This window comes from Notamacropus eugenii, chromosome 1 (assembly GCF_028372415.1).
Source record: "Notamacropus eugenii isolate mMacEug1 chromosome 1, mMacEug1.pri_v2, whole genome shotgun sequence".
NCBI classification, from domain to species: Eukaryota; Metazoa; Chordata; class Mammalia; order Diprotodontia; family Macropodidae; genus Notamacropus; species Notamacropus eugenii.
In genome coordinates this window covers 698,259,436-698,277,810 of record NC_092872.1, presented here as the reverse complement: position 1 = coordinate 698,277,810, position 18,375 = coordinate 698,259,436, and the positions used below count along the sequence as shown (strand labels likewise).

Here is an 18,375-nt window from a genome sequence, read left to right as displayed (position 1 = left end):
CTCCTGAAGGCCCTGCCAGAGGAATGCAAGCCTGGGAGATTTTACCAGGCTATGGCCCCAGACTGAGAAAGGTTCCTGAAACTGACTAGTTCTGCTTTGCAATAAGCAGCCACAGTCAGCTTGAAGGAGGTCATCACCAGTAGGCTGGCCATTGGGTGATCAAATATTTGGCTACAAAAGGCAATCCATGGAAAAAAGACAAATATAAAAATCACAACTAGTGCTATGTCCTCAACCTGCTTCTATAGTGATAATGGTAGAAAGGGGGGCAGAGTGTGCTAAAAATCACACAGTTATTAGATAACCTATGAACGTTGATGAAACTCTTGGCTATCAATATGTGAAAACTCCATCCAGAAAATAACAAGAAGACACAACTTAAATTCCTTCAATGACATAATAATGATGATGATAGTACCTAATATTTACAGAGAGTTCTAAAGTTTGCAAAGCACATTACAAATATTATCTCATTTGATCCTCATGACAACCCTGGGAGTAGGTTCTATTATAATTGTTGTTTTATGTATGAGGAAACTGAGGCAGGCAGAAGTAAAGGGGGTTGCCCAGAGACACACAGATAGGAAGTATCTGAGGCAGGATTTGAACTTAGGTCTTCCTGATTCCAGGTCTTGTACATTAGCCACTGTGTCACCTAGCTCTGGGGAGACCATACACACACACACCCCTGCACACACACCAGTTATATAAAAATGTTAATTTTGTTATTTAAGGGTAATCTCATGGACCTGGATTCAAATCCTGACTTGCTACTGTACTTACCTGCATGAAAACAAGTAAATCATTATTAAACTTCTGGGACTCTCATTTTTCTCATTTGGAAAATTGGGCCAACAATTTTCATATGACCTACCTTATGGGATTAAAGTATTTTTCAAATTTAAGAAGACTATTAAAATCTTAGCTACTAACAGCTACCGGGTGCAATGACAAATGCAACATTTCCAGCAGAATGATCTGTATATCTGTATGTGTGCAGCAGGAGGAGAAGGAAGCCAGTCAGCCCAGTGAGGAGGCCGCAATCCAGACATGAGGCTGTAAGAACCTCGACCAGGGTGGTGTTGATGGGACGAGCGTGGGCAGTACAGCCTGACAGAATTAACAAGACTTTTTGACAGACAGACTGACCACAGGCATTAAAGGAGAAGAATGAGTCAGCTTTGAGGTATCCTGTCAGTCTGGGACAACGGGGCCATAGACAGAAATAGAGATAATTCCCTTTTCAGTATTTAACATGTTTGTTTCCTCTGCTGCCCAAAGAATATGGCCCAGTAAAGGCTGCCACAACAGCAGGGAAAGCAGGACAGATCATAAATCCTCATCTTAATGAGATAATAGTGTTGACTTGTGCCCATATCCTGGTAAGCAGTTCATGCTGTTATACACAAAATGACAATATGAGAAAATAGATTCTTTCCTCCAAGGCTTGCAACATCATGTACTGCAGATGTACTGTGAAAAGAATAGGATTTGAAGTCAGAGGTTCTGGATTTAAATACAAGCTCTATTACTTGCTCTCTGCAAGACCTTGAGGAAATCATTTAACTTCTCTTGGCCTCAGTTTTCCCATCTGAAAAATGAAGGAGCTGGACTAGATTATCTTCTAAGTTCCTTTCCAACTCAAGTCTATGATTCTAACCATTGATCTCACCATGAGTTAAACTTGAAATAATTTTATTTATTTAAATTTATTTATTCTATATTTTTATACTTTTACATATTTTTCTATTTTATTTTGTATATAATATGTATACATATATTTAATCTATTTATAAATGAATCTGTGATCTCCTCTATGTGGATGGATGTTCCTTTCAAGAAGACCTTTGGTACATATTGGCTGTGAGTCTCTGAGTAAATCACAAAATGTCTAAGCACTCTAGACAATTCTTTAAGATTATGCCTTTTAAAGCAGGTCTCAACTGCACTAGTGGGGACTTTCCTTATCTGAGAGTTCCCTAAAGCAATAAAATCATTGGTCTAGTTTCTATCCCTCTTCTCTCTGTGGCAACAAAAGAGACAAGATAGGGAAGGATTTATTCATCAGATCTCCAGTTTAGGAGTTATACACAAATAAAAAAGCAACTTAATTCAGTTGTTTTCCTACAAAAAAGCAACTTAATTCAATTGTTTTCCTCCCGCAGAGTAAGGCAAGTCATTCAATTTATTTTTTTAATTGACAAAAGGGAGGCTCAGTACTTCAGTGGATCCTCCTATCAATATGTTCATTCCCAATAGAATAGACTGCAATCTATCTGCACCTTATTTTGTAAAAGGCATGTGCTCATCCTACCATGAGTCCTCCATGAGGGTCCATTCAATGTTCTGGAGCTCTTCTTGTAGGTTATCTGAAGTCATGTGGTTATTAATGAAGTTCTTGGGCTATCTATTTCTCACTCTTTATTCTCTACATGATCCATTAGCTTCTTTTTCTAATCATTTATTTTCAGGATATGTTTTAGACCTAACACTGCTGGGGCACACGTCATTGTTGGTAATGCCTTCCAGCCAATTTAGGTCTAACATTTATTTCTCCATTGCCTTTGAAGTTTGCTTCTTTGAAGAATGTGCCATTCCATGAGTTACAGTTATGGAAGAATATTGTTGCTAAATGGAAGAATATTGTTGCTAAAAAGATGAGTTGTTATTCCAAGGAGAAAGCAGCTTGGGAAGCACTGATCATCCTGCAGACGTGCAGTTCTGCCTAATCTCTTCCTCATATTCAATTGTGGACTCTTCTAGTGAGCAGTCTGTCTATAGTAGCCAAGATACATAAATACATACATGTATATATATACATATATACACATGCATATATGTATATATAATAGATATATAGATAAAGATATGTGGCAGCCAAGCAGCTCATAGATCAACTCAATGGACTGTCCATCCAGCAAGAAATAGAACATTTTATTCAATATTTGCAACAACAATGTCAACAAATACTTTTAAAAATTACTCTACTCCGTATATATTCAACTAAAGGACAGAAGAGACAAATAAAAAAGTAATAAAGAGAGAGAAAAATAAAAGAGAGAAAGGGGAAGTAAAAGGCTAGTTAGAAAAAAGCTAATGAGACAGAGGAGAAAGACAAAAGAAGACATATGGAAGACAAGAGGGGAAGGATAAAGAGAAGAAAAAGTGAAGGTTCTGTAGTCTCTGAGATAAGTTAAATGGAGGCAAGCTGCTGTACTCACACCCTACCATTCAGTGGGTTGTGGGGTTTGATTACACAGTGTTGACAGCTTGGCACCTGCTCTCATCCTTGAACAGGCTGGGCTCTGAAGGAGTTGACCAGTTTCAGAAAGAAGCTGGGAAACAATTCTAGCTTGAACAATAGCATCCTCCTCCCTTTCCCACATCCCTGTAGCAGAGATGAAATAGAGGTCCCAGCCTTTGTTATATTCAGAAATACTCAAATGGATCTGTGATCTCCTCTATGTGGATGGATGTTCCTTTCAGTAAGGCAAATAGCTGCTCATTCTAGGCTACTGTTGCCCACATCCTATCATAAATTTGTCATAGGGAGTCTACCCAATGAGTTGGTGAACTTTCCCCATTTCTTCTGACACCGAGAGATTGATTACCAGTGAAACTCATGGACTGTAGATCAGTTATCCCAAATATATACCATGTGATCAATCTGGCTTCCTCTTCAATCATGCATTTCTTTCATATTCTATTCTGGCTCTTCTTGGTAGGGCTCAATTTGCTATGTGTTGCAGCCTGCTCACACTCACTGTGTGTATCACCATTACCCTCTGAATGACACTAATTTTCAGTAGTGTGGGATTAAAAATCAAATATTATTTCATAGTTTACAGCCCTATTACGATAAGAGCAAAATATTGGCATTTTGAAAAGGCCTTTTGTTTCAGGGAAAAGTTAACAATCACTGAAAGGACTCTGAAATTTCTTAAAGAAGATCTTAAGTTATATTTGAAAAATAAAAATGAAAAACAATCCTACAATCTACAGAAATATCTTTGACACTCCTGATGTACATGGTATTTGTCCTGTCTTGTCAAAAAAACTTACCCACAATCACATTGGCATGGCATCACACCATTTTGTTAGATTTCAAAGTAGACTATTCTATAAATATTTGTTCCTGCAACAATCACCTCTCAAACGGTAGATAATCTTTGGGACATATCATTGCCCCAGATTAAATTATCTTTTATTTCTTAAGCTTTTCTTCACATTATTTCTGATTAATTGATTTCAATTTTGCATCGCCAATGCCTAAAGCACTGCCATGCGCATAGTAGGTGCTTGATAAACACTTGCTGAATTCTTATCAGAGCCACAACTAGGAATATTTTTTACCTGGACAAAAATGGAGAGGAAGGGGAAGGGAACAACCATTTATTAAGTGCCTACTATGTGCCAGACACTTTGATCTAAACTGCTTTACAAATATTCTCTCATTTGATCCTCACAACAATCCTAGGAGGTGTTGTTACAATCCCCATTTTACAGCTGAGAAAACTGAGGGTAAGTGACTTGCCCAGGGTAACACAGCTTTCAAGGGTTTGAGGCCACATTGGAACTCAGGTCTTCCTGACTCCAGGCCGAGGATTTCATCTCTTTCACCACCTAGTTGCCTCTTAACTAAGTTTGCTGCATATGGGGGAGGTTTGGGGGGGGGCAGGGGGTTGAAGGAAAATAAAAACAAAAAAAAAAAATGATGACTATGCACATATGGATTAAAGAACTTGTTTCAAGAATTTTCCCCACCAGCTTGGAACTCCCAATCTAACCTGAACCCCAGTCCCATCCCCATTTTTGTAGATAAGGGAAATGAGGCCCAGAGAGGGGAAGATAATTTGGCCAGGGTCACTGTTTATGTGCCTCATCCATTTATTTAACCACAAACTCCCAGAAGGTGGGGGCAATGTCTTACCTAAACATTCTCCTTCTCTAATCCTCTTTCAGAGCTTTGAAAATCGCTATCCTAACCAAGGGCTCCTCATCCCACTCAATCTTCTCCCTGCTAAGCACACTCAGTTCTTTCAAGAGATCCTTGAATGCCATTAACTAAGAAATCTTCACCATCCTCAGTGACTTTCTATAAATTCATTTTACAGAGGGAAAAACTGAGGCCTGAAGAATGGAAAGGATTTGCTTATGTTATTCTTCCATGTCTTACCTCTCCTACTAGACTAGAAGCTGAAGGAGATTAGAACTGGGTCTGATCAGCAGCCCCTACAGGAGTCTACTTAATGCTAGGCATAGAATTCAATTCAACTTCATGCACATTTATTAAGTGACTACTGTGAGCAAAGCACTATACTCAGTGCTGTGGGAGACAAATTTTAGGTAAGACACGGCCCCTTCCTTTAGGGAGCTCCTGGCCTAGTCAGGGATGGGGGTGAAGGTGGTAAGACATACAGACAAGTATAGTACAAAATAAAACAAGGTAAGTGTACAGGAGAAACGCAAGCAAAATTACTGGGATAAACCAGGAAAGGCTACCAGGAAGAGGTGATATTTTAAAATTCAATAAAAATTTAATTCTGTCTTCTTGGCTCTCTTTCCCTTTTTTCACTCCCTTCCTGGCCTTTAATTGGTGGGAAATAGAAAAGAAGTCAATTTTTAAATTACTTGTTGAATAAATTGTATAAACTGACAGGCCTGGACTCAGGAAGACTCATTTTCATGAGTTCAAATCTAACCTCAGACACTTATTAGCTGTGTGATCCTAGGCAAGTCATTTCACCCAGTTTGTCTCAATTTCCTCATCTGTAAAAATGAGCTGGAGAAGAGAATGCCAAACCACTCCAGCATCTTTGCCAAGAAAAGCCCAAAGGAAGAGTCAGACATGACTGAAAAACAACGGAACAATGTATATATTTGATTTTCACAAAAAGAAAACTTTCAGTCCATTTGTGTGGGTATAGGGAGAGAAAACAGGACATTCCAGAAATAAAGACTAGTGTGAACAAAAGCAGAGAGGTTAAAAAAAATTTTTTTTACCTAAAAGAGGCATATGGGAAAGGGTCCCACATGCACAAAAATATTTATAGCAGCTCTCTCTGTGGTGGCCAAGAACTGGAAATCGAGGAGATGCCCATAAATTGGGGAATGGCTGAACAAGTTGTGGTACATGAATGTAATGGAATACTATTGTGCTATGAGAAATGATGAACAGGAAGACTTCAGAGAGACCTGGAAGGACTTATATGAACTGATGCTGAGTGAAAGGAGCAGAACCAGGAGAACTTTGTACACAGCAACAACCACAGTGTGCGAGGAATTTTTCTGGTAGACTAAGCCCTTCACAGCAATGCAACGACCTAAAAAATTCCCAATGGAGTCTTGAAGCAAAACCCCTTCCACATCCAGAGAAAGAACTATGGAATTGGATCGCAGAATGAAGCAGACCATTTGCTCTTGTGTTATGTTATGCTTTGTTTTGCTTTCATGGTTTCTCCCATTCATTTTTAATTTTTCTATGCAACATGACTAAGGCAAAATGTATTTAATAAGAATGTATGTGTAGAACCTATATATTGCACACCATCTCGGAGAGAGAGGGTAGAGGGAGGGAGAATGTGGGGGAGGGAAGGGGAAAAAAAATCTATGATATATGGAAGTGATTGTAGAAAAATGAAAACATTTTTAATTTTTAAAAACCCACCAAAAAAAGTATGAGGCATACAAGGGATTGATCACAGAATATAGAGGGGTAAAGCAGTGAGTTAGGACAGGAAGAAAAGGATAGTATAAGACTGCGGAGACCTTTGAGTACCAGGCAAACAGTTTTGAACTTGACTCTGTAGGGTCCAAGGAAGGGTTCTGAGTTCATTGGAAGGAGAAGAGAATGGAATGGTCTGTTAGGATACTATTACCGTTGTGTAAGAAGGGAATAATGAAGGCTTGGCCTAGGAATGAAAAAGACTACTCAAATCGATGTTGAATAAAAAAATGAACGAATGAGCATAATTAAGTGTTCATTTGTGGTAAAGAGTCCTATAGGAAGGAGTTCAAAAGAAAGGGAGATTAGTGATGTCCAAAAGGACCGAGAATGGTTTCATGGAGGTGGAATTTCAGCTAGACTTTGAAGGGGAAAGAAGACAGTAGGTATTAATTTGATGGAAAGTTTCCACTGTGATTTTTGTCACAAAAACACATGACCATATGAAATATGTATATATATATATATATATATCACAAAAATAACAGAGGAAATTTTTACATGCTTACACACATATGTATATATCTATGTATGTGTGTATGTGTGCATGTATGTAATCAACTTCTACTTGAGCCTGGAGACGGTTTCATGCCAGGTAAAATAGACTCTGAATTGCTAAAGAGATCTGGGTGCAATGCTTTCAATCTGAAGAAGGGACTTACTGAGTTGGTTCCAGAAATATTTTATTCTAGGAAAACATGTGTGGTGAGAGATGCTGCAGACATGAAGGGGAAAGTAGTTCCTCCACGTGTCACTGATTTCCAGCTTACTTTCCTAAAGACTTCAGAGAGAGGACTTCCCCTTGAGTGAGATCCAGGCTTCTTCCCTTGACTGAGCTGAGATCTTATCTTGCTCCCAAATGAAAAGCTCATTTACTTTTGTGTATTTTGTCTATTCTAATATCTATAACTTCTCTTACTTCTATTTACTGTTTTGCTTGGGTAAGTGGGTTTACCTATGATTGGGCTTTTTTGAGATAGTCTTGGATAATTAGTGTTTTGGAGAAGAAGCTAAACTGACTGGAATAAACCAAGGGCTTAATAAATTATAAATATAGTTTATATTTTAAAAAATGAATTTACAAAATAAATAAACTTAAAGACTCCTCCTTAAGAGTCATTAGGGAAGGAGTTGTGTCCTAAACTCCTAGACTACCAGTATTGGAGAAGGATAATAACATCCCCTTTTCTGAGACTCAAGGAAAGAAAGTCCAGCACTGGTTGCCCTCCTAGGGATTACCTTTCCTCTCCTCTTCCTAGCTAACATGCTGCCGGTACAGACATTGACCTTGAAACTTCTACTTTTCAAAGAAGCCAACCAGACCTCAGATCATATCTATCAAAGCTACCTGTGAAATAGAAATAGGTAGACAGTCAGAGAGAACCTTATAGAAAAAACCTTGCCTCATAGTTTACTGAAAAAATGAAAATCATTGGTAAGAGCTCCCCCTTCTCCCTGTCTCATCCCACACTGCCAAGGTTCCTTCTCTATTGTTTTGTTCACCTAAGTCTCATATAACAAGATGGATCTTCTTGCCAAGGCAAACGACACTACATGCCTAAGTGATCCTATTCCATCCTGTCTTCTCTGACAGATTGCCCCTTCCACCATACCCATTCTCTCACTTACCTTCAGGTTCTCATTGTCTACTGTCTACAAATATGCCCATGTCTCCCTCCTACTCAAAGACCATTCACTTGATTAATCCACTACTACTGTGTTTCCCCTTTGTGGTGAAACTCCTAGAGAAGACTATCTATGATCCTTTACTTTCTTTCACTGCTTTGTAACTAAATATAGTCTGGCTTTTGATGTCCTCATTCAACTAAAACAGCTCTTTCCAAAGCTGACCTCTTATTTACCGAATCTAACGACAATCTTCATCCTGCTTGACCTTCCTGCAGCATTTGACACAGTCAATCAGCTTCTAGTAACCTCTCTCCAATCCTGCCTCCATTCAGCTGCCAAATAATCTTCCTAAGAAACATATGATTCAAATTCCCCTGGGATAAAATGAATGCAAACTCCTCAGCCTCAGATATTTACATCTCACTACAACTGAATGCCAATCTACTTTTGCTGCTTTGTTTAGTCATTTTTTAGTCATGTCTGACTCTTCATGACCCCATTGGGAGTTTTCTTGGCAAAAATAATGAAGTAGTTTACCATTTTCTTTCTCTAGCTCATTTTACAGATGAGAAAACTGAGGCAAACAGGATGAAGTGACTTGCCCAGGATCATACATTTAATAAGTGACTGACTCCAGGCCAGCCCTCTATCCACTATGGCGCCACCTAGCTGCCCTCAATCTACTTTACTCGTCTAAATTCACATTACTCCTTATCGTAAACTCTACATTCCAACCAACCTGGACAATTAGCTATTCCCCAGATTTAAGAATCACTATTCAGTCATCATGCATTTCCACAAGCGGCTCCCAAATCTGGAATGCATACACTCCTCATCTCTGTTTTTCTGAAGCTTCGTTTTCCTTCAAGGCTAAAATATCATCCGTATCACCCTGCCCCAGCTAAAAGTGGCCTCTCTCTCCCTCTCCATGTTCTCCTAACACCTTTCTCCTGAATCTCTCCTTAACCCCTATCCCTCCCTATTTTGTATTCTATTGATTTATCTGCATGTTGCATTGGTGCCCACCTGTTGCCATCCCAGTAGAATATAAGACCTCTGAGGTCAGGAACTGTGCCATTTTGATATTTGCATCCTCCATGCTTACCAGTAAGGCAGCACCATGTAGGGCACATGATAAGTGCTTGGTGAAAGATTATTTTTTACCCCTGAGTATTTACATATTTTATCATGGTTACCTTTTCATATGCCTATAAATATTTCTTTTTTAAAATTACCTGGTTTTTTTATATTACCTGCTACCCAATAAACTCTGCACTCCTCCTCCCAGACAGACATCCTTTTAAACAAGAAATACAGAGAAAAAACCCTCTTCAATCAAACTAGCCAATCCATTAACCAAATTGAACATTATATGCAATTTTCCATATCTAGAGTCCCCTGGCTCTGCACAGAAGGAGGAGAAAAATAATATCATATTTCATCTTTGGGGCCATCTGGACACAATAATTTCACATATATGCTTACATCTTGTGTCTCCAGCTGCATTTTAAGTTCCTGGAAGGAAAGGACCATGAATACCCCATTTATGAGCCCCATTTGGTCCCCACCACAATAAAGATGATCAATTATTGGCCACTGATTGAAGTCTGCAAATCATTTCTGAGTATTCATTATAGCTATCTAATGATTATTCAGAATGAGGGAAAACTTTAAATAATTTTCCAGACTTGCCAGTAATCAAAATATCTTCACATTTGGGCTCCAATTCACTGAATACAAATTTCCTTTTACAAGTCAAGGCAATAAGCATTTATTAAATACTCACTGTATGCCAGACACTGGGCTGCCATTTGTCATGACAGTTATTTGTTAAGTGGAGGCATCAAAACCAGCCAAATCCTAGTGTGGCTTGTCAGTTTAAGAGCTGGTCCAAAAGAACCACCAGAGATAAGGAGTCTATTCTGGAGGATACTCTGTACCTTTTCCCCCAGGACCCTTCTGGAGTGAAGGGGGGAGGGTGAAAGATTTCTCCTTTCTCTCCCCCACCCCAGCCTTGGTATCTTAAAGAGAAGCAACCAATCCAGTAGGAGATTCCCTGGCTGGAAGAGAGTAGGCCCAAAGAGCCTCAAACTTGAGTCTAATGGAGCTGGTCTAGAAAAGGAGAAAGGGCTGGGTGCCTGGTGGAAGAGCCTAGCTACAAGAGCTGGGGGTGGGGAGCTTAACAGTGAGGCGGGGAGGGGAATAATTATCACCAAGAGATAAAAGAAACGGTTTTGCTTGGCATTTCAGTCTAACTTTAGGAAATAAGAGAATGCAGTCATGGAAATTTCGCACCTCACTTCTACTCATTTCTCCCTCTTTTTTTCAGTTTTTACTTGGACTTTAAGGATCTCTAGGTTTCCTTTCTGCTTTAGAGTTATATAATGTGAAGATGGATCATGGCAAAACAGCAGCGGCTCACACTCAGGCACACAGGCTATCCTAACTCCTTCCTCTGACCCACCGCTATGACTTTATTCATCTTACTGGCTAAGAATTTCCCATTTCTCCAGTTTTTTAAAACTCTGACATCTAGTTTGGTGAAAAGGAAAGAGCTGTTGGCCTTTGGAGTAAGGATCTGCGTTCAAATCTCAGCTTTGCTACTTGTAATCTATGAATCATTGGGCACGTTAATTAATTTCTCAAAACCTCAGTTTTCTCATCTGTAAAAGGGAAGGTTTACACTCTGATCTCTTAAATCCTTTCTAGCTCTAAATTCTATGATTCCCTAGTCAGTTCATCTCTCTGGGCCTCACTTTCTTCATCTTTAAATAAAAGATCTGAATAGGATAATCTCTAAAGTCCTTGCCAACTCTCAATCCTATGGTCCTATGTTGGTTTACTTCTCTGGGCCTGTTTCCTCGTCTGTAAAACGCGGATGATGAAAATACTACACAGTCTACCACAAAGACTTGTGAGAAAAATGTATTATAAACCTTAAAGCACTTACAAACATGAGATACTATTACTATTAAATTAGATCTTTGCAGGCTGGCTCAGGAACCTAGTTACCCTGTATAATATTGTTTCAATGGCAAATGATTTCCAAATTCCAAACAATGGATGACCTTACAGATGACTCTTTGGAGCACAACTTGTTCATAACCTGGAACTGCCTGATAGTTCTTTTTGCCATGGCGTTCTCAGTCCATAATCTGATTCAAACCATTACTAAGTATCCACTATGTACAAAGTCTTATGCCAAGGGCCATTGTACCTGGTACAATGTAAAATGTGCTGGAATTGGAGCCAGAAGACCTGAGTTCAAATCCTGGCTCTGTTAGCTACTAGTTGTGGGTCTTTGGGTAAATCCCTTAGTTTCTTCATCTGTAAAATGACACAGTTGGACTCGATTGCTTTTCAGGTACCATCCAGCAATATGAAAGACAAAGAGGCGTGGTGGCTCTTAGGTTCATTTTACAGAAGGGAAAACTGAGGTACAGGGAGGAAGCCTGAGTAACTTTCTCAAGACAGACCTGGAATCCCCAGAGAAGGTAGAATTCCTGGCTCATGAGCAGTTGGCAGGACACTACTACTGATTGGTCCAGTTTCAGTTCCTTTCTTTCTCCAAATGTGGTCCTATTCTTCTATGAAGCATCAAGAGTGGCCCGCCTGGGCTGACAAAGGGGCCCTAAGACAAAAGGGATGAGGTAAAAAAAAAAAAGTCAACTTCCTCCTCTTGTCATTATAAGTGGCACCAAGGAGAAGCCTTCTTCTTGTCTTGCAGTTTACCATTATATAAATGCCTCTACTCCAATCCTTCTCTCCAACTAAGTCGGCCAGGAGCCGAGAGGTCAGAACGTCAGAGTTGTACAGGCCTTAGGAACACAGAATATCACAATGGAAATTCAACAAACATGTTATGCTGGGCACTGGGGATTCAAAAACAAACAAACCAAAAAATAAACCCTCCTAAAGGAACGTCTAGACCCTAGAACATAGAATGTTGGCATTACAAGGATCTTAAAAGATCCTCATTTTAGGAATGAAAAAACAGCCTCAGAGAGATGAAGTTGCATGACCCAGGTCACATAGCAAAGTCAAGGTTAGAACTCAGATCTCCTGACTCACAAGTCAAAACTTTTCCCACTGTACTGTTCCTGTTCAGATCAGTCTGACTTTTCATGACCCTGTTTGGGAAAAACACTAGAGTGTTTTGCCCTTTCCTCCTCCAACTCATTTTACAGATGAAGAAACACAGGCAAACACAGGGAAACAAGGTTAAGTGACTTGCCCAGAGTCACAACAGCTACTAACTATCTGAGGTTGGATTTGAACTTGGGTCTTCTTGACTCCAGGCCTGGCACTCTATCCTCTGTGTCACCTCCAAATATCCTGCCATGGCCTAAAAAGACAAATCATTACAGCTCTTTGAATTTTTCCAATGACTGGTAGCATCCTGGTTGTGCCACCTTTCTTCCCTTCCATCTAAGTTTTAAGGGAAAACAATTTTTAATGTGCTTTTCTTTGCACACAGATAAACGATCATGTCATGCTCATTCTTAATGCCAATCTCATCATTAAAGCAAGGGAGTTAGAGATAGAATGCCTTGGTTTTAGGATTTTGCCATTGGCTGGTCACATCTGTCTTTCTTCCACATACTAAAAAATGGCTCTTTGATCAATCAAATATATGTATAACCATTTTCCAAAGACTTTCACATACACAAGCTCATTTGATCTCCAGATGAAGGAGGCAAGGCAGGGACTGTTACTCCCATTTCATAAATGAGAAAACAGAAGCTCACAGAGATCTGAATGATTTGCACAAGTTTACAAGGCTAGAGATAAACCCAAGACAAACCCAAGACCCCAGAATACAAATCATTCCATTCTGTGCGTCAAAAAATCAAGATAGCTGGGTCCTAAGCCTCATTCTGCCACTTACTGGCTATGTGACTCTGGGCCTTTCTCATCTGTAAAATAGGGACTGGATGATCTCTCATGTCCTTTCCAGCTCTAATAGTCTATGATTTTACAAATCTCACCATAAATCTCACCTTACCTAAAACAAGTTAGAAACAGTTTTTCTTTGCATAATTCGTTTTATAAAAAGTAAAGGGTAAATTAAGACAGCATGTCTTCACACTGAGATCCATGTCAATACTCGGTCGAATGTAGACTCTTTGAAAGCCAGAACAGTCTCACTTTTGTGCTTGTATCCTCAGCATCGCAAACCAGTACTCGGCACGTAGAATTTAATAAATCTTGTTGACAGATGAATGTTTGTTGATTCCTACTCATTTGTGGTATACTAAATATTTTAGATATGTTTAAATGTTAAGCAATTGTCAAAACAGGGCAAAAGCATTTTGAACAATCTATGGGGAAAGTGACACTAAATATAAAACATTACAAATTATATAAAAATAGAAAATATTACCATGTTTTCCAAGTTCTCACTCTACCTCTCAAATAAGAGACCCTTAACTTAGTTCTTCAGGGAAAATATAATTGCCAAGTTGTATTTCTTCCTCCATCTTCCTCCAAATAATCTTAAGAATGGGAAGGGATTCATTATCAAATGAGATACTATTTGTAAAGTATTTAGTACAGTGACCTGGGTTCAAATTCAACCTCAAATACCTACTAGCTTTGGGACCCTAGGCAAATCATTTAATCTTCTTTGCCTCAGTTTCCTCATCTGTAAAAGCAGATGGAGAAGGAAATGGCAAACAGCTCCAGTATCTTTGCCAGGAAAACCCCAAATGGAGTCATGGAGTGTCACATACAATCGAAAATGACCCAACAACAATAACTGGTACATAGTAGGTACTTAATAAAGGTGTATTCCCTTCCTTTACCCTTTTCCTCTTCAGAGGTCATGGAGTGCAACCCCCCACCTTAGTATAGGTGTCCTCTCTACAGCATTCCTGGCAGCAATTAGTAGAAACTTAATAGAAACTAAATCCTCTTGCATGGAATCAAGACAAGTCAAGAAATATATATTTTTTAAACACTTAATATGTATCAGGCACTGTGGTAAGCTCTGGTTATACAAAGACCAAAAAAACTCACTCAATTCCTGATCTCAAAGAGATCTATTGGGGGAGATAACATGAAAACAATTATGTATAAAGAAAATAAACTGCAGACAGGAAAAATTGGAGATAATCAGCAGAGGAAAGGATTTAGAAAGATCAGTTACTTGCTTTCTACAAGTCAAATTTTAGCTGGGACTTGAAGGATGCCAGGGATCTAAAGTGAATCCTTCTTATTGATTTTGGCTGTTGATACTTTTGTGTAATTGTAGTATTAATAACCAGAACTTAAACATCATCTCTTTTTGTTGATATTTGTCTAAACTGATAATTCTTAAAATAGACAGTTCATTCAAATCAAGCAATTGCTTCTCTCAAGTTTCTTTCATCTACTGGACTGTGGGGTCCATGAGGTGGACTTTTATTTACCTCTGTTCTTTGCTCAGTGTGTGTACAGTTCCCTAACACTTAGTAGGGGCTGAATCAATGTTTCATGGATGTGAGGAACATTTCATGACGTATCACAGTTTGTGTTTGTCTTACGTTCACTAGGAGTCTGTAAGTTTCATAAGGGCTAGGATGGTTTTTGCATTTTTTGTCTTAGCCCAGTGCCTGGTACATTAAAAAGTGCATAATAAATTCTCTAAAAATAATAGGGATTTAATCACATCTTACCTCTAAGGGCTGCTGAGCAGAAAGTACTGGGCAAAACTAAAAGCCTTGTTTTGATTCAACCGCTTCACATCTAATCGTGAGGGCATGGACAAAGAATCCCCCAGAAAAAGCTTTGCATTGGCTTACAATCTGAACAGGTGGTGGGAGTACAGCCAGAGATGAGATCAGGCATGCGTTGAAGTATTTTATTAATAAACGTTTACTTTGAAGTCTCCATTGCCTATTTTATTTTGAATTCTGCTTTGTTGATTTCAAAATCCTTAGGGAGAGTGGGACAACCAGGTGAAATCCTGCGGCGGTTGGTTAGCAGCCTCATCTTCCTGTTTGGTTTGGGGCTTCCCAAGGGCTCCCGGGTCGCAGGCCCCCAGCGGGCAGCTCCCTTGGTGCCCGTGCCCGTGCCCGGGAACGCGCGCGATCTGCTGCCCGGCCCCATCCCGGACCAGCGCCGGCGGGGCTCCGCAGCGGGGGTTCCCGGGTTCGCTCACCTGGAGACCGGCCCTCCTGCCGGCCCCAGCGACGTCACACACCCACACAGCTCTCGGAGACCTCCGCTCGTGCACCGGCGCAGCCCCGCTGGCAGCCGGAGGTCTGGGCTGAGCCGCTCCGCGGCAGGGAGCGCAGGGACCGATCCCCCGGGGGTGCCCATCCCTTCTCCCCGCCCGCCGAGGAGCCTCCACTCACCACCAGCCCCTCCAGCTCCGCATCCTCCACCGGCTCGTACTGGCGCGTCAAGCGGAGCAGGGAAAGTTTCTGCAGGAGTTTGGAGAAGCGTCTCTCCACCATCTCGATCGGGGTGGGGGGCGAGCAGGCGCCGCGGCTGGCGCGGGCTCCCTCCTGGGCTGCAGGGGACAGAGCGCGGCAGCCACGCCGGCTTCCTCACTCGCTCCGGCCCGGCTAGGCTGCGGCTGAATTGCCTCTCGGCGAGCGGGGGCAGGGCGCGCGCGCCCGAGCGAGTCCGAGAGGCTGCGCCTAGGTTACCTGGTGCCAGTCTGCCGGCAGGTGATGCCCCGCCCCCTCGGTGGGGGCGGGGCCGGCGAGCCCCATCTCCTTCCCGGGGCGGCGGCGTGCGCCTCAACTTGGGCCCGGCTTGCTTCGATGGGGAAGTCCCAGACAGCTGCGTAGTGGGTCGCGCTCGGACCGCAGACCCCACCGCAGGGGGGACTGGGCGGGGAAGCCCGGATGTGCCACCGGGCGCTGGGGTGCGGACGCAGCCTCCCTTCCTCCGCGCTCCCCTGGGCACGCTCTGAGGTTTCCCGGAGGGCAATCCCTGGAGGGATGGGAGAAAGTGTGGGGGAAGCGGGACCTGCAGCCCTCGGGGCCTAACCCTGGCGGCCGGGGAGGAAACTGAGGAACCCCTGCCCGCTCTCCTTCACATGATTCTGGAGCGCTTTGGGATCTAGAACTCAAAGGATGAGGCCTCCGGGATTACCCCTTCTTTCATTTTTCTTGTTTCGTCCGTAGTGTCCGACTCTTGGTGACCCCCTTTGGGGTTTTGGGGAGGACACTGGGGTGGTATGCCATGTCTTTGTCCCACTCGTTTTACATTCATTTTCTATTAGACTGTGGCACTGTCTTTTACCTTTGTATCCCCAACACTTAGCAGGGTGTCTCTCAGTACATAGTAAGGACTTAATAAATGCTTAGGGTAGTAAGATGGTTCGTGCCTAAGATTCAGGAAGACATCTTCCAGAGTTCAAATCTGACCTCAGATACTTAGTAGCTTGCGACCTTGGCAAGTCACTTAACCCTGTTTGCCTCAGTTTCCTCATCTATAAAATGAGTTGGACAAGGAAATGGCAAACCACTCCAGTATGTTCTCTTAGCAAACCCCAAATGGGGTCACTAAGAGTCAGACACAACTACTGAACAACAAAATAAGTGCTTATTGACTGACACTCGGGCGGGGGAAGTGGCTGCATCGTGCAGTAGTGGAATGTGGCATAGTGGAAAGGATACAGAAATCTGCATCAGCAGAAACCTGAAGGACAATATCCTCACTGTGACCCAGGGAAAGCCGAAGTTCTATAACCTCTTACTTAGTACCCATTTCACAAAGTGGTTCAGAGTATCAAACAGGGAAAGAGCTTCATCAATCTTAACATTCATCCAAATGTTAGCAAACATTTTCCTAGGATTCCTAAACTGGAGCCTGAGAACTTAAAAAAAAATTATGTGACTGTATTTCAACATAATTGGTTTCCTTTATAATCCTCTATATTTTAGTTTGTGCATTTAAAGAAGAATTCTGGTGAGAAGACCTCACCACACTGCCAAAGGGGTTCCCAGACACAGAAAAGATTTAGAAACCCTGGCAGATTCACAAACTGTACATTCGTGGAAGAGCTAGTGTTGTCACTTAGGTTCTCTGGTTACAAAACCAGCTAGGTAGCACAGGGTTGGGCCTGGAACTCAGGAATGCCTGAGTTCAAATCCAGCTGTACATACTTGTATGTGGCCCTGGCAAGTCCCTTAACCTCAGTTTCCTCAAGTGTAAAATGGGAATAATAACAGCTCTTGAATCCCTGGGTTGTCTTGACTCCACGATCAAATGAGATGATATTGTAAAGCACTTAGGATAATAATAAGCTTAATGCACGTTTTTTTTTCTTCCCTCAGCCCCTTTTCACACTCCACCACATTCTTCCTAAATAGCAAAGGTGTGTTATCCAGGGACTGTCACTTGTTAGGCAGGTAATTTATCTTTTAAATTCTTAATTTCCCCATCTGATAAAAACAAAAAACAAAAAAAACCCCACCAACCCACACACTTGCTACCTACCTCACAGGCTGTTGTGAGGGAAATGATTTATTAATCGTATAGCACTATAGATATTTGAGCTATTATTTTACAGATGGGGAAATCAAGGCACCTAGAGGTGAAATGCTGTGCCCTGCTCCCTTCCTTCCATTATATAACTAGAAGGGGCAGAGGCAGTGGGGTCTCAAATCAAGTCCTGGAGTTTTAGGGCCAAGTCCTCTTTCCACTAGACCAAGCAGCAGTTTCTCAGTTATCAAGGGACCTCCACCCATCCCAGAAGGAAAGATGATCTTCATGCTGTCCTCTCTCCCCACCCCCCTCACCTTGTCCTCTGGCAACTGCACTGTGTGCACAGTTAATAGTGATTTTCCTGGTAGAAACTTTCTGCAAACAGCATCCTGGCTTCTGGGCCCTAGGCCCAGCCAGACACCAGTAGGTGAGGGTAAGTCAAATGAATACCCATAACCTAATCTGTGTGAAACAGTGATTATGACCAGGATAAGACCTATTAAATGCCTGAGCTAATACAGGCTGTGGAATATGTGTAAAAGAGATTTGGAGGATTGTTGATTTTTGGTCCTTGTGAAATAGGGATTTAATCCAAATTG

The 18,375-nt window shown here is 41.4% G+C and overlaps 1 protein-coding gene across 4 annotated transcripts in view; it reads right to left on the bottom strand.

Annotated features, from left to right (window-relative positions):
* ATP2C2 (ATPase secretory pathway Ca2+ transporting 2) overlaps nucleotides 1–16,101 on the bottom strand; it is a 102,979-nt gene extending 86,878 nt beyond the window's left edge. Inside the window, exon 1 of one of the 4 annotated variants that reach the window (XM_072636197.1) lies at nucleotides 15,691–16,101. In XM_072636197.1, the coding sequence (XP_072492298.1) occupies nucleotides 15,691–15,792 (102 nt within the window). In that variant the 5' untranslated portion in view covers nucleotides 15,793–16,101. Of the gene's footprint in view, nucleotides 1–11,829; nucleotides 15,003–15,690 lie in introns of those variants that run through there. The other 3 variants (XM_072636198.1, XM_072636195.1, XM_072636196.1) reach the window with 3 other exon arrangements.
* Nucleotides 16,102–18,375: the final 2,274 nt, after the last annotated feature.